The following is a 16,458-nucleotide window of genomic DNA, read 5'->3' as shown; positions in this document are numbered from 1 at the left end:
CAATAGTGATTACATATATAGCTTTATTTAAGATAGTACATACAAAAAAGAAGTCGAAAATATAGAATAAAAATTTTTCGTTTGAGGTTTTGGTTTCGAGAAAATCGACTTTGAATTTTCGCTCAATACGCGTGCGGTGCGTTATAACGGATCTCACTGTAGATCGTTGTCTCGATGGAAAAATTAAAAAAAAAAAAATAAAAAAGAATTGTTATTCTATATTTTCGGCTTCTTTTTTCGCGTAGAATCACCCCCTTTCCGCTTGTACCACTAATTACCAACCACCCTGTATGTATTAAACTACCAATGTGTTACAATGTCTCTTATCATAATTTCAGTCGTTTATTGTTAAACTGTTTTACGTATTTGATTGGTATTAATTCTTTGCATTCCAGAATCGAGAGGCAACAATAGCTGGTTTTACGTTTTCTTGTAGGCAAAGCAACGGTTCGATATCAAACGTTTTGTTTTGTAACTAAGACCGAAGGAAAGAATGATAGGGTGCAGCTTGTAGTTTGTAGCTGTTATAAGTACCAGATAGGTTATATTGTACCTTGTACTAGTAGTCACTGTTTTGTATATAAAGAGAAAACACTCTAAAATAAATAGTCGTTTCTTTTAGATTTCATAGTACAGCATTGTTCTATGAATATTATTACTATTATTATTATAATATTGTATTTTAAATTATTATAATTATTATGCTAATCGTTTAATGATTTTCAAATATGTTCTCAGGATCATGATTTTGGCCAACTTTTTCCTATACATATAACTACTGCTCGGCTTTAGTTTTCGAGATAAGGATTGTTATATGCTCTTTGACGTGAGTTAGATATGGCTTAGGTTTAGGTTAGATTTATCTATGGACTCCCATTGGAGTAATTAAACATATAGGTACAATGCCATCGGTTCCAATATTCAAGGATATTGATTAACAAATGATATCGGTCGGATTTTTTCTTCCAATACATTTACCTAAGATAGGTTTACCCAAATTTTTTGGATACTTCATTTGATGACAGTTTCAAAAGGAAGATGGAAGCATGAGAACTTGTTTGTAGGAAAGAGTTGAGTTGTTATTTGAAATACATAAACTCAAAATTTTTGCTTTATTTTGTGCCGGGTGAGAATATCTCTGTAGTTGTGAAATACAAAGAGGCAGTTTCTTTTATTACCTAGAACCCAGAGGAGCCAATCAAATGGAAAATAAGAAATAAAAATAATAATAGGCACTGAAACAGGACACATTTGCAGTATTGTGGTACTTTGATAATAGTCTTTTGTCAACAGAACAATTGATAAGAATTGATCTTCCAGTGTCAACTAAAATTTCTTTACTCTTGTATAAAACGCTATTGGATAAAGCCCCAGTTTCTCAAGGACACCGTATGTTCATTGACTATTATACAAGCTGTTCTTTGGTCAAAAAATTATACAAGATGATGTGTTATCTAACCAAACAAATTCAAAGAAAATATGCAAACAAATAGAAAAAGATTGCCATAAAAGATAAAATAGAATGAAACATATATAGTAGCATGTTAACATTCAGCCAACCGCGCGCGCCATAGCGAGCTATTTCCCTCGGATAAGCTAACCTATACGTTGTCCACCGCGCATTTTTGCAAATATCAAGGACTGATATTCACTAGTTAAAAAACAAAGAGGTGTAAAAATTATTTAAGTGGTTAATTATATTTTGCGGTAATAATTTTATTTAACGATTTCATATATTGTTTATACGAAACATCAAATTAATAGTATATATTAAAAGTGTAAAAAATATAGGTAAAATTAAAAACATTAAAGATGACTAAAGATAAATAACACGACTTGAACGTGAAATAAAAAATTCATAATGCATTTTAATATTTTTTTACAGTGTGACATCATTCGATTATAACTTTATTTAGTCATAACTAATAGTGTAATATTTTAATTAATTTTAACACCACTAAATTGGTATATTTTATTATATACTGTACTTTATAAAAGCAGAAAAAATGACGCAATTAATTGGGAACAATTCCAGGCAAACGATAACTAATAATAACAATAACAAAAGAGAAAACGCATTGCTAAAGTCAAAAAGGGAGATCTTCCCATTGGGTCACCCAGCGATGTTCTTCACAGAGGGGAGATCTCCTCATTCGGTTGGCTAAGTGTTAAGGAAATAATACTTTGATCCTGGTTTTGGAAAATAAGCAGATTACAGTAATGTTGGCAAATTGGGACAATGGTGGAACTAGTTCTGTCAAAAGGATACTATGGAATGATACTAAAATTATTGTAGAAAAATCTAATATTCTATATTACATAAAATTTATGGATGGTGTTGATTAAGCAGACCAATGCAGTTTAACATATTCCTTTATGAGAAAAACTCTTGAGTGGTGGTATAAGTTATTTTTTGAAAGATTAGAAATATCTATTATCCTGTATAGAAATTCATACATATTATATAATTTGTAAAAAAGCAAAGAAACGAATGTCCACTTAGTCATTCGAAATATATTAAGTTACTAGTAAATCAATTTAGAGGTGATTCTGATGACAGGATTGTAATGTATTAATTCAAACAGCTATAGAATTAATCTTTTATTTTTTTCCTAAAGCTATTACCCAATATATAAGATTAACAGTAATTTGTAAAGTAGAATAAAATGTAATTGTAAATTCTTATGCTAAGATACTTCCCAAGAATAACAATTTTATTAATAATTATTATATAATACAAAAAGATAAGGAGTATTAAATATTAAGGAAAAAAAATATTAGTCAATAAATTTTTAATGTGGAGGTAGATATTGATTATCTGTAACCAAAGTGCTCTTCCTATAATCACTTGACGCTGAATTTTCATTGTTTGCATCATATTTGATATTTATTTTGTTTCCTTCAACTGTAAAGTTGGACATGATTTTCTTTACCCATGCTACATCTAATGAAGCAAACACAGCAACCTAAAATATAAAGCAGAGAATTTGTATTTATCTATTTCTGATTTTAAAATTTATTAATTTTAGAAATAAATAAAATATATTAAGATTGATTTATTAATTTAATATAAAAGTAGCATACGATATTCGAATATTGATTGATTCCTATAACTAATATGAGTAATTGTATCGACAAACACAAAAATACAAAAACAGTATTCGAAACATATCTTTTTCTATTTCTTTATTATTGTAATTAATAACATTAATGTAGATATAAATAGTAATATTTCCAGTAATATATGATAATATCATTATCTTACTTGATTTGATGGATAGCATCCTGTATCTTGACTATAAATTCCACTTAATTCATAAGCACCATGCTCATTTTGACAAGCAAGAGGTCCCCCAACATCTGTGTCACAAATATTATCTTTTTCTTCTTTGGGTGTAGCACAGATAGTTCCATTTGTAACATCAATTCCAAGATTTGTGCTTAGTAATAACACATCTTTGCAACGTTCTCTGGATAGTATGTTCATGCTAATTGCATTCATGATTGCACCAGCGTAATGTGCTAAAACAGAAATATTTATGTATTTAATCATTTAATTTGGTTTAAGTTCCGGATTATCTTGATTCTCAAAAATAAATACAATCATAATAACATGTATACAGTAACATATATACAAAAATAATAAAATTTTTATGTTAGACTGTACTCGCAAACAGAATCAGAATTATGAAAGAAGTAACATTATTATGATAAACAATATTTAACTTTTTATTTACGTGTAAATTATTTATTTAAATATAATAGACGATATTCCTCGCTTAGTTACCTTGAAGAATGGACTTTCCCCAACCAGTGGCAATGCACAATTTATTATTTTGCAGTAAATGCTTTGAATCAGGCAGACATATGGGACTTATATGACGATCGAAAGTAATGGGATTTTCGAGATGCAACATTGTGAGGTCGTATTCTCCAGGTTTTCCTTCATAATAAGGATGTATACTTATGGATGATACATTGATGATTTGGAAAGGCAATGGTTCCTCATGTTTTAATTCGTACCCCAATTTCCATTCTCCCAATTTTATCAAAATATCTTCCGGCAGCAGACTTGAATAATAATGTAAAATATTTTGATGAAGAAAATAAAATGATAACAGTTTATTCTAAGCTAATTACATATATCTTACAAACGGTAATATTAAAATTAAATAATCAAATGCAAAAAATAATAGGATTATAATAATAAGCTTATAATATAATAATAATAAGCTTAATAAATATAATTACTATAAAAAGTAAATTTCACTTGCAGCAGAAAGCGCGATATCCATGTACCACGAAAGAGGTCATCATTTGTAATAGAAAAAATACTTTTTATTTAATAAAAGTATATTGTAATATTCGGTCATGTTTTTGATAATAGTTCTAGAAATGTATCTGAATTTTAAATGTCCGTAAGTATCTTAGGTTGCATCATTTGCATATGTTCTTATATTCTAAGAGATTTTAATAAGAAGTTGCGTACACCTTTCCAAATATGGTGACTATGCTATATTCTTCGCTTAAATTTTGTGGGTGGATCATTCGGAAATTTCGTTACGAAATTTAAAAAAATTTTGGAGATAAAATATTTTCATGATTCATAAAATCTGCATTTTATTGAATAATGCATACACCTTCTTTTTTTTCGATGACTTTTTACTGTTTATTGAGTAGCTTCACGAATCCGTTTTCGGAAAATTTTTTGTCCTTTTCTACTATTAATACTTTAGGCCTATAGAAGTTTATATAATATAATAATATAATATATTATGTAATAAGATATTATATAATATATAATACATTATATATAATAATATATAATATTATTATATTATTATTATTATTACTTAGTCCGTGCCTTTCGGTTTTACATCTCGTTTATCTATTACGCTTTTTACATTCTATCAGTCTTATGGCGTTATCACCTTACTACCTCCTCCCTTATATCTATCTATACTTTTTTCCTTGTCTATCTCTCTTTTCTTATATATCTACCTCCCCTCTTATCCATTCTATATAATATTATTATATTATATACCTATATAACAGTATCTATTCGTTGTACCGTTTCTAATGTGTAATTTGTAAGTTATGATGAAGTTAACCTGTGTTTAATTGAGATATTGTTCTGTAAGAGCAAATTCTCGCTAAATTATCGAAAATAGAAAATAAATTGAGATTTTTTGACAGATTTCATTTTTATCAATAAATTTGAGTTAAAATTGAAGTAAAATGAATATACATATATATTTATTAGTTTATGAAAATATTTTTTTTTATTTCTTCTATTTTCCATCTGAACAAAATTTTTAAGTGAAACTGAAACTTCTGGGCAAAATAATACAAGAAAAATATATGAATATTTCCAAGCATATTTTGATCTGTGTAATTAATTATTACTGCCTGTTTTTATATTTAGTATGCTTACCCGTAGATGCAATTAGCTGCTGTTAATACATCTTGATTTCCAATTAGAACACCAGAACAGAGAATTTTCCGTTCCTTTAAATGTAAAACCATCGCTTGCCATGGAATTTCTGCAAAAACTGTTTTGGAGTCCGTTTCTTGTGATTGTTTTAATACCTGACAACAGAGAACAATCCTTTTAAAAACATTTTTTATTTACTCATATTCAGAACGTTAATTGTTTCATATTGTTGCATATTTCAATTTCTTATGTTAATAAATAGCGTACTTGTAATATGTTAAATGGTTTTATTGACATCCTAATTTTTTTCGAACGTTTTATTACATCGATTATTGTTCTCTGTATTATCGTAATTTACATTCTTTTAAAAGATACGACTCGATTAATATGTGTAAATATTGAAGCATTATAATTACAGTCAAATGCGATATAATAAAATTGAGATGTTCGTTGAAAATAAAGTGAAGCATATTTCGAAAAAACAATTAACATTTTTTGACTCTTTCACACCTTACACGTATTACACGTGTTTGAATTTCATGACTTTAATGTAGTATGCATAGATGCATATGTACTTGTACATTTACAAAAGAGTTCGCATAGAAATGAGAAAATTTCTTCTTTTATTTCATTTCATTTTCACAGGAAATTGAAATAGGAATACATCCTACATATACTGCTTTCACATTTTATGGCATATGCTTATAAAAGTATTTGCTTTTAAAAGTAAAATGCTAATAAAAGTATTCTACATTGTGATAATTTATGTAGATATTACAACTCAATGATAATTCAATAAAAATATTTTGTAATGTACAAAATAGATTTTCGTTCATAGCAAAATTAGAAGAGACAAGGGGACGGCTTGATAATTATAAAAATAAAAATGTATGGTTTTTATGTACGATGCATTATTTTGTCGAAGGTGGAAATACATTGAAAACACAAAAATATACAAACTACTGCTAATTGTTTACAAGAACAAGCTGAATGTGTACTTATAAAAATATTTGTAATTTTGTATGTATGTGTACACTTAGTCACTTGACATTTAAATGACGCCATCTAGCTCATAAATCTTATTAATTTGTGTTTCAAAATGAAATTTCGAATTTTACTGTGGTGAACAGTCTTCCCGTAAGAAATTCGGTAAGAAAAGCTTTTGATAAGAAATTCTGTGAGTTTAGCATAGCTTGTTTCTGACACGTACTGCACTGCCCTTCCATGATAACGTCATAACGTTATTGTATATTTAATTATATGTATATGTATAAAATTATATGCAGTTATTTTTTCTATTTAATAATAATAATAGTAAGAATAATAGTTTATATAATTAGTAATAGTTTATTTTTTCAGTCCTCCGGGCATGAAAAGGAACTCGGGTTTACATTGTTACTACAATTTTTTTTATTTTTATATTATATAAATTTCGGCTGTTTGATTTTTTAGTCGGTTTTAATAATTTCGTAATAAAAATTGGCACAAAGGAAATAGAATTCGTCGCATTTACTGACACTTATTTAAAGATACTTACCTTATTTCTAATACCACATCCTGATCTTGTTTTTGGCGTGTTAAAACCACTTCTGTCATCTATGCCCGTATTTGGAGGAACTAAAAATACTTTTTTCGTAGAAATATCGGAATTTTCTGGTATTAACACGGGCTCAACTTCTTTGGAATACTCTACATTGCGATTGATTGCAGGTATTTTAGTAGTTTTTGCAGGTATATTGGGTAGTTTTACTTTTACAATATTCATAAACGTTGGAAATCCTTGTTCGTCAAATCCACCGGAGTAATTTGCCGGAAGATTCCCTGTTGGCCAAGGATCTACGTAGTTTGGATCCCGACAACATTTGCCAATTATTCCATTATCAGGATTTTTGCAACTCTATGAACAAGTATAACAACGTTTCTTGTAAGCTGAGTTTCGAAAATTCAATAAAAATATTTATCTTCAAATATTCTGTGCCTAAATTAAAAACTTAAAGATTTATTCATTTATATTTAGTAAAGATTATTTCTTTAGTAAATCTTTTACTTGTATTTTCAATGTTCTTATATCCAAATGAGCACTGTTTATTTATATTATAATACAACTATTACGATATTGCTACATATTTTTACCTTCGAAAATAATTTTAAAATCAGTATAAATTTTATACTACATCGGCGTTCTATTTACTGAAATATAATAGCAGTACATATGTACCGCTATGTTGCATGTATAATTTTAAAACAATGCGTCTATCGGTATATTTCAATTTTAAATATATTTACAGATATATTTCGACAAGAGAATTTTTATGCAAAATTTATATTTATATATGTTGTATTACATTTCTCTATTTGATATTTAATCTTTTTCTATAACTCCTCGAAGTCATGAAAGTACGATTGTATCTGCAAAGGTGCCCTTGGTCTATCGATATATGTTGTCAATATGTTCAAGGTTCTGAACTAAAAAAATCAACATGTATTATCAATACAATATTGCCAATATTTATTGACAAGTTGTATTTTCGTTGAAAACCTTGAATATTGACAATATTATTTATCGCCTGGGGGCATCCTAAGACTGGACGTTGTGAACTCTACATTTTGAATATTTGTTATTTTTATTCGCGGTATTTTTAATCGGTAATTTTTACTCACGGTAATTTTTACTCACACTCATTGGCACACGTCGAAGAAGTTGCTTTTCCGACAGAATAACAGGCTCTGGACTGATCATTCCGTCCATAGTGCAGAACTTCTCTTCAACACATATAAGCGCTGCTGCACATCCAAGCTGTACATGGGTCGGAATTGCAAAAGCGCCTAAATATTTAGATATTTCAATGAATAATGTTATTAAATTGTTGTCGCAATAAGATATTCCCTAGCAATATTATGTTATCTCATGCATTGCGTTACAACTAATATTAATGATACCAATTATTTTATTTAGCAACCAGAAAATTAAGAAATTGAATAATTTATACGATTTGCTAAAATAGGTATTCTTTAGTTGCATAACATTTAGAAAACTATGAATATAGAATAAGCTATAACATGTTACGAGTTGTTTTCTCGAGAAATATGGATAGCGACAATCCTAGTTTGAGCATTTTAGTATATCAACTATATCGACAGAATTTCGAAATAGAAATGGAACGCATCAAGGTTGATGGTTTTTTAGTTAGAAATCTCTTTTAAGATGTATCCGATCCTGTTCAGCAATGCCGTTATAAGCATGTTACTTTTAACGTTTATTATTGTACTAGATATAAAATTTGTTATTTTCTCGAATTTCTTAGTTACGCAGGACAGCAAATATTTTCTAAACGAATAGTGGATTGTGCTATAATAATCTCACAATATATTTTTTTTAAATTACTGTAAAAAGTAATTTGCTGTTGGAACGAAAATAAGATAATTTTTCGTTTTATCTTCGTTAATTAAAACCTAATTTGTAAAATTCTATATCGTGTACATATGTGAATGTGGTATTGTGCATATGTGTATGTGGTATTGTGCATATGTGTACATGTATGTTTGTTGTATATGCTGTAGCCACTTTCAAGCTTAAAATTACATATAAGCTGTTATTGCATATTATCGTTATCAATTGTGTATAATAAATGGAAAGTTAAATTAATATACTTTGCATAGAAGATCCAAAAATATTTGGCTCATTCCTTTCTTTAGTTACTGCGACCTGGTTATAGTTTATAGATGATTGCTCAGTTTGATAGTTTATATTATTAGAATTATCTTTTACATTTTTGCTAGAGGTTTTCAATTTCCTTTCAAATTCTTTTGTAATCGTGCAACAAACTTGATCATGTACCCTGCATTGTTGAGTCTATTAAGAGAAATGTTAAGAAAACAATATCTGTTAATGATTGATGCAGATAAAATCTAAAATCTGTTACGAAAAATATCGTTGTACAATTTTTTAAAAGCTTTCGATGGACTGAAATTAAATTTCTCATATTTTTGAAGCAATAAGAAACGATCTATCGCGTTATTATTAAAACTAAGATTACGGAGTAACGTTTAAAAAAGAAACAGGAACATTTGTACCCCAACTTTTTCTACTGGATTAATGAAAGCATTCTAATTAAAATAAGAATTATAAATTCTTTAAATGAACTGCATCATACTATAGCTAGTGGTACTATTTTGGAAAAGTACGAATAAGTTTACCTTGATGGATGAAGAGTAAGTAGTACTTTTACTCGAGTGAATATAACCATTTACACAATCTTTTTTGTTAACGCAAATTCTATTCAATCCAATACAGCTAATTATAAAATCAGCGTCCTGTTCCGCGAATTTTAAACCATCGGAAGCAAAATGACCTCGATAAGCTTGGTTTTGGTTGGTGTCTTGTTTAGGATTTTCAAATATCATCTTTTGCCGAGAATTTTGAAATATTACACCATCTTGCTCTGGTTGAAATATTACTTCTTGTTGTTCAGGTGTTTGAAATATCACATGTTGTTGTTCAGGAGGTTGAAATATTACTTCTGGTTGTTCGGGAATTTGAAATATGGATTTTTGTTCGGAATTTTGATATGCTATGCAAATAAAAAGACGATTGATAACAACAACAATACAAAACTCAACTTTCATCTGATATAAAAATTTGCATTGAGTAAAAGTGATTTAACACGAGAAAAGACGAGATTTCTCTGTAAACTGAAAGAAATACCAAAACAATTGGCCAAAAGAAATACTCAAGAAAGTCATGTTTTTAGTATTTCATATTAATAAATTTAATAAATCATTATTGATCGATGCGACAATTTCTAAAGTAATATTATTTTTGTTTTGAATAAATAAATGCGTATAAATATAGGAAAGAAAGCATATCTCCTATCGAGAAATCTTCTTAATAGTTTGCATAGAACTACATAAATATTAAAATATCAAATGTACAGACCTGTGTAAGGAGTTTTGGTTTGAGGCGAGTAAGGCAATCCATTTGTTGAAAAAATAATAGCAATAAATATTAATGACCTGACAAGCATCTTTCTTTGTGTTTCTCCTATGTATGTCTGTAAAGATTATAAAACGAGCGATGTAAGAGGGCAAAAAATTGTAATCTTCAGTCAAGATGCTTTAACATTATAAAAGACAAGACAGAGTTAGAATTAATTACATATAAGATACATAAACATGAAGACAAAAAAAAAAAAATAAATAAATGCAATAAGATAAAAGAGGTAATAAGAAAATTGAAAGTAAATATAAAATACTGACACGTTCCATGACTAAATACGAAGAAAATGTTGTATATGTATAAGGATGCTGACGTTTGGGCAAAGTGGTGAAAAGCATTAATTTTAATTTATGGAAAAAGGAAGACCCATCACCCGGAAATAGCTGATCCAGGCCACATCGTCTCGATCGAAAGAGAAAGGAATACACACATACAGAGATTCTTGATTTTTACTTTTCTAATGTCCTACATTCCAAGAATGATATTTTGGAGCTCACGTCATTCTTTCGTCGACCTCGAGAGTGTTTCACTTTGTCACTCTATCTCCCTTTCTCCCTTCCTCGTAGTTATTTCTTCGTCTATTTTATTAGCAATTACTATTTATAGATACTATTTTAGAAAATTTTATAATCTTTTCGATGAACAAACAAATACAAATAAATTAAACTATCTCTTTAATTTGATGGAATTTGTTTTCCATGGATGATGGGGAGTTTCGTTAATATGCTTTTCGGATATTTGCAAGTATGTTGTAACATAACTTATGTACATAAATATGAATAATTTACAAGAAACTAAATAAATTTCAATTTCCAAAAGTTTTCTTTGTTTAAAATTATATTGAAAAGCTAATTTCCTCGCTAGTTTATAATCTATTAACGTGTATCAAGAAGGTAGTTATTTTTATAAAAATGTAGTTATTTAAAAATTATCACAAAAATTAAAAACTCGATTCCTACAACTACAGCCGGTGTAACCAAAAGATTTAAATGTCACGGACGTTCAAAGTTTTCATCTAAGATTCATAATGTAAGACTCATATGTATGTATCATTTTTTTAACAAGTTAATAGTAATTATTACAACCAAATATATCAACATAGAATACCTTCATTTTATGCACATTCATTGCTGATTATAAATATATATTTTTTAGTTTTACCTTATATTTAATAATCATTTACGAAGATAAAATTCAGAAAAATATACACGTGTTTCTTTGTTCATCCTGAAATTCCCGTATGTGTATTAAAAATAAACAATTTTCTTATAAAATAATTCTGATTAAAAAGAATGTATATTAGTATTTTGAATAAATAAAATATTGTATATTAAACGACGATAATATTCTTTAAATGAACAATGTAACAAAAGATTTGTTGGTAATTTATATGTTCGTTGAGACTTGTTGTTAAATCTGTATAACATATCTGTTAAAATAAATTACAGAAGATGACGATAAATAACTTTCATTTTGCCAAAGGATGAAGAAAAAATGATACTTATATAAACAATGCACTAAAAAATTGTAATGTATAAAACGCGATGATATATTTGTTGACGTTGATATTTCTGTGAAACACAGATAAGCAAATTACACAAAGTAACGATGAAGAATTACAAAAAATTAATGAAAAATTAATATAACAAGGAAAGGTACTAACCACAAAATACGAAATAGCATAAAAGAAAGGAAAATAATTATTTTTAAATGGAAAACAGATAAATCTTATTTTCAATGTAATAATTAAGGTATTTTAGATGTTTCACAATTTAGAATTTATGTTATTTGTACGGAATATTACTATAAAAAATTGACTATTTTTTTAAATTTTATAAACCAATAAATTTTGCAAATAACTTTGGTAAAAGTTTGAATATTAGTTTAATAGCCAAATTTTTATAATTCTATATTTTTATTGATTTATATAAATAAAATTGAAAATTCAAAAGTAGATCAAGATTAGAAACAATGGCACCTACTTATTTGGTAGATCCGTATGTGATGAGTACGATTCACTAAATGGAATTTACTTTTCCACGTGATACCTAAAAGAAAGTTAATAAAACTGGCGCTGCTTTAGTATTCGTTCTTCTTTTATATCGATTCGCCAATCTTCAATATCTCCCTACCATCCCAATCGCAATTGCAACCTTGTGCCCACCTTCTTTGAACTATCTTCTTCGAAAATTTCCTTACAATTGACAAAATAGTATTTTCTTCATTCACTTAAAAACTAAATATTTATGCGCTTACTTTTTCTAGTCAAAAACCTGAATTTTTTCTGTAATTCACGAAGAGATAATATAATTTTTAGAAGATTGCGCAAAGTATATAATATTCGGATGATACGGCTACTGCTTTTCGTTAACGTACATGTGTACAGTAAAATAAGTAAATAATACGTTAATAAGTATAATACGTAAAATAAGTTAATAAATATATTAATTACATAATTTTATGATGATAGAAACATCATGATTTCTAACAAATATAGCTATTATAATTATTTATTTTATTTATTTATTTTTATAAAGTCCTGTCCTTTCAGATTTGGACGATTCTCCGATTTTACATTAAGTACGTTATATTCTTAAAAAAAATTACATATTTCTTTCATGTTAACAATTTGTAGCCGTACTAATTTCACAAAATTTAAATTTTTACTAGATCTTATATGTATATTTATTCGTCATAAACATATTAAGTTAGTTAAGAATAACTATTTTGTCAATTTTAAACATTATTCTCTATTATTACCAAGAATTTTAAATGTTGACTCATCTCGGTGCACATTTTTCAAACTATCGTCTGTTATATGTAAATATATCCGTTATACATATATATATATATGTACATATATATGTATATATATGTATATGCATATACATATATATACCTATGTGTCGTATAGTCGAACGTTTCTTGGCATTGACTTTTAAAATAAGTGACTTTTTACGAAGTCCATCCTCCGCAATCTTTTGCTTGATTTTTCTTATCTCTATACATATACAGGGTGTTCGAAAATGATATGTCACGATCATCGTAACGTTATTTTACACCTCTGGATAGATGATGTTCTGCAAAACAGTAGTCGCAAAATTGACCATGATCTCGAAGTTCAAGGACAATTCTTTTGTTTACTGCATCATAGTCTGCTCATTATGAAGATAAAAAATTGCAGAAGAACCATGGGTCGTACCTTAAACGCTCTTTCAAAGATAAAATGTTAACGTTTCATTAGTTTCCGAATCCACTTCACTTCAAATGTGTTTACCTACATTTTGCAGCCCGAGGCAGTATCTATTGTCGCGCATACTTAGATACTCTAAATCCATCGTTATACTCCATATAACTCATGTGTTCCTTTCTTTCTTTTTCCTTTTTTTCCTTTTTACTATTTCAGCAGCCCCACTCGCATTTCTACTTTCCAGCCAAGTTTCTTCCCAAGATTGACTGGCAAGGTCAAGGTCAATTTTACGGCTACTTTTTTTGCAGATCTTCAGCAATCCAGAGATGTAGGATAACGCTATAATGATCGAGACAAATCATCTTTGAACACCCTGTACATACCTACAAGCTAAACTCTTCTATTACCTTCTCGATTGTTGAATAAATCTTTCTCACTTGAAAAAAAACTAAATTTACAGTTTTGTTACTTGCCGTTCTACAATTTCTTCCTACTTTGCTTGAAAAATATTTAAAAAAATGAATAATGGCACAAACATTAACATTCTATAACTTTAAATACGTGATGTAACATCCAAATTTCTATATTATGTATCAAAATTTAGAAAATATTGCATTAAATATTATAATTAACTTATTTTTTATACTTTTGAATGTTATTTTATTAAAATTAACATTATATCGTTACTTTATAAAAGTATTATTGAAAGAAATGCTATTTTTCAAATTTTTTAATATTTAAATTAACATACATATGTATATATAATTATGTATATATATGTACATATAATACGATATTCAACAGTTTTTTCGTATAACAGTTGTTCTCATGTAAGATAACTTCACGTTACAAAAGACAAATCATATTAATATGCAGGAAGATGATCATGATCTTGAAATAACATCCTAAACAAGCTTAGAGAGACTTTGCCAGATGCGTGTTCTGATATCATATAAATCCTTTTTAATCATTATTTCTTACTTTCGGTGGAAATAATTTAAATGTTCAACTTAACTGTATATTTTATCATATCATTATCATGTCTGATATAAATGTTAGGTATCTTCTGCTTCCTGATTGTAGAATAAATAATTTTTCATTTTTTATATTCTATATAACAACATCATTTCTTGTAATTATTGTATGTTAAATAATGTAAAAATTATCTATGTTATGAAATTTTAAGAATGCAACTCGGGAAAGTAAGAAATCTATATGAAAGACTACGTAACGGCAGCCGATAAGAGATGAGATGAAAACAGAAGATTCAGAAAGTTTCCGTTACCTGTTTCTAATTATTTTGAAGCCTCATGTCCGTCTAGGTATCAACCACCCTTTTCTCACTAAAATGCGCTAAGGGCTCATGGAAAATGGTACGTAACCTAGAGCCTAGTCAGACAAGCTTTCGTTTAATGTACTGTAACATGAAAGTGTATATGAATGCATATGTAATCACAAAAGTTAAATACGTCGAATTTTACGTCCGTGTAACTTAAACGACGCGACGGTCAAGAAACGCTATGACATCTATCAAATAGTCTGCAATATTTTATTATTCATTTAGTATACAATAATAAAAAGTACAAAAACAAATAATCTTCATTCTTCGGTCTATATGTATTGACGTTTTAATATAATTATTAAACTTGAAATATTGTATAAAATCTTTTTCCTTTAGGAAACCTAAAGTTTGTTATTGCTCACATTAACTTTAGATTGTTGACATTAACTTGAGAAGATAAAAATCAGAATCTACACGTATCATCACAGCATAATCATTTTTGATTACTGATCGACTTGATGTTTGGTTACTATAGTATAACTATTTTTGTCATAAATTGGCATTTAATATAAATTAACACTGTTCTAATCGTAAGTCAAAAACTAATACTTCAGAAGTATATAGTTTTAGTTCGTAAAAAATATAAGAAATTGTCGAAAACGTAAATTTACGATAAAAATTTAGAAATTATTAAATTCGGTTGTGTTATAATGGAAAAAGTATTTTTTACGACAAAGATTGTTAACTTTCGACTAACTTTGTCAAGGGCATGTCACCTTGTACATTTTTGGTCGTACCAGCTTCTCTGATCTGAAAAAACAAAATATCTTGAGATTACTTTTGATTAGACGATCAGATGAGACGAAGAATATCTATCAATGACAGAATGAATAGGATATTTAAAGTTCTTCACCTTTATATTAACAATAAATCTTTCTGTATTATATATATATAACTATGTAACTAATATATATAGTTAAACTTCGGGGTAAAATAAAATTTATATAAAATTTGCATTCGAATGTTAGCTTATGGGGCTAAATCTGGTGAATGATCTTTAAATATGTTATTTTAAATATGTCAAAACAAGAATATAAATAATTCGAAATAGAATTTTTTAAATTACAAGAGGTAGAGAGAGTATTTTCTTTCTTTTCAGTGTTATCATATAGTTCGGTATGAGTATTGTTTAGTATTGTACTCTGCACCAGAAGGTTTTTGCAAATCTTCCTTCCTATATTACAGATTAATATTAATTAATATTAATCTATCTTTTTACAAAAAGCCATTAATTACTTATTACCATATATGACACTGCTAAGGGGAGATTTTAGGCTTAGATTTTCAAGCGTGGCATGTACACACAATCATCTGATAAATTAAAAAACAAATTCGCTCGAGCTCATTTTTACTCGAACTCTTGTAAAGCGAACATCGAAATAAAATAAGCTTTTACATACTTATTTATTAACGACAATTAAATTATTAATTTATAACAATAAAAAAAATAGTTTGTAACATTATATCAAGTAGAAACTTTTAATATAGAATATAAA

General features: G+C 27.8%; 1 protein-coding gene and 1 long non-coding RNA gene across 3 annotated transcripts; one reads left to right on the top strand and one right to left on the bottom strand.

Annotated features, from left to right (window-relative positions):
• The first annotated feature begins 732 nt into the window (after positions 1-732).
• Positions 733-2,502, top strand: LOC112213775. Its single transcript, XR_002947680.2, has 2 exons — positions 733-1,707; positions 2,036-2,502. It is a non-coding gene; the product is annotated as an uncharacterized LOC112213775 (long non-coding RNA).
• Positions 2,503-2,586: 84 nt separating this feature from the next.
• LOC100748708 lies at positions 2,587-15,007 on the bottom strand. 2 transcript variants are annotated; one of them, XM_033323745.1, is made up of 10 exons: positions 14,906-15,007; positions 10,371-10,485; positions 9,632-10,005; positions 9,086-9,287; positions 8,112-8,260; positions 6,972-7,331; positions 5,435-5,589; positions 3,788-4,071; positions 3,266-3,522; positions 2,587-2,966 (listed from the first exon to the last, which is right to left on the bottom strand). In XM_033323745.1, the coding sequence occupies exons 2-10, from the start codon at positions 10,456-10,458 to the stop codon at positions 2,793-2,795; spliced, it is 2,043 nt and encodes a 680-aa protein (XP_033179636.1). In that variant the 5' UTR covers positions 10,459-10,485; positions 14,906-15,007; the 3' UTR covers positions 2,587-2,792. The 2 variants fall into 2 exon arrangements, with proteins under 2 accessions (XP_033179636.1, XP_024226977.1); XM_024371209.2 differs by lacking the exon at positions 14,906-15,007 and adding an exon at positions 12,413-12,513.
• Between the last annotated feature and the right edge of the window lie 1,451 nt (positions 15,008-16,458).

This window comes from Bombus impatiens, unplaced genomic scaffold (genome assembly GCF_000188095.3).
Source record: "Bombus impatiens unplaced genomic scaffold, BIMP_2.2 scf_1213, whole genome shotgun sequence".
NCBI lineage: Eukaryota > Metazoa > Arthropoda > Insecta > Hymenoptera > Apidae > Bombus > Bombus impatiens.
The sequence above is the reverse complement of the archived record's forward strand: the minus strand, read 5'-3'. Positions and strand labels throughout refer to the sequence as shown.

Coding starts and splice junctions, on each gene's coding strand:
- LOC100748708 (XM_033323745.1), bottom strand. CDS start 10,458: ATGCTTGTCAGGTCATTAATATTTATTGCTATTATTTTTTCAACAAAT. Junction 7,332..8,111: donor TTCGACGTGTGCCAATGAGT/GTGAGTAAAAAT, acceptor ACTTGTTCATAG/AGTTGCAAAAATCCTGATAA. Junction 5,590..6,971: donor GATGTGGTATTAGAAATAAG/GTAAGTATCTTT, acceptor CTCTGTTGTCAG/GTATTAAAACAATCACAAGA.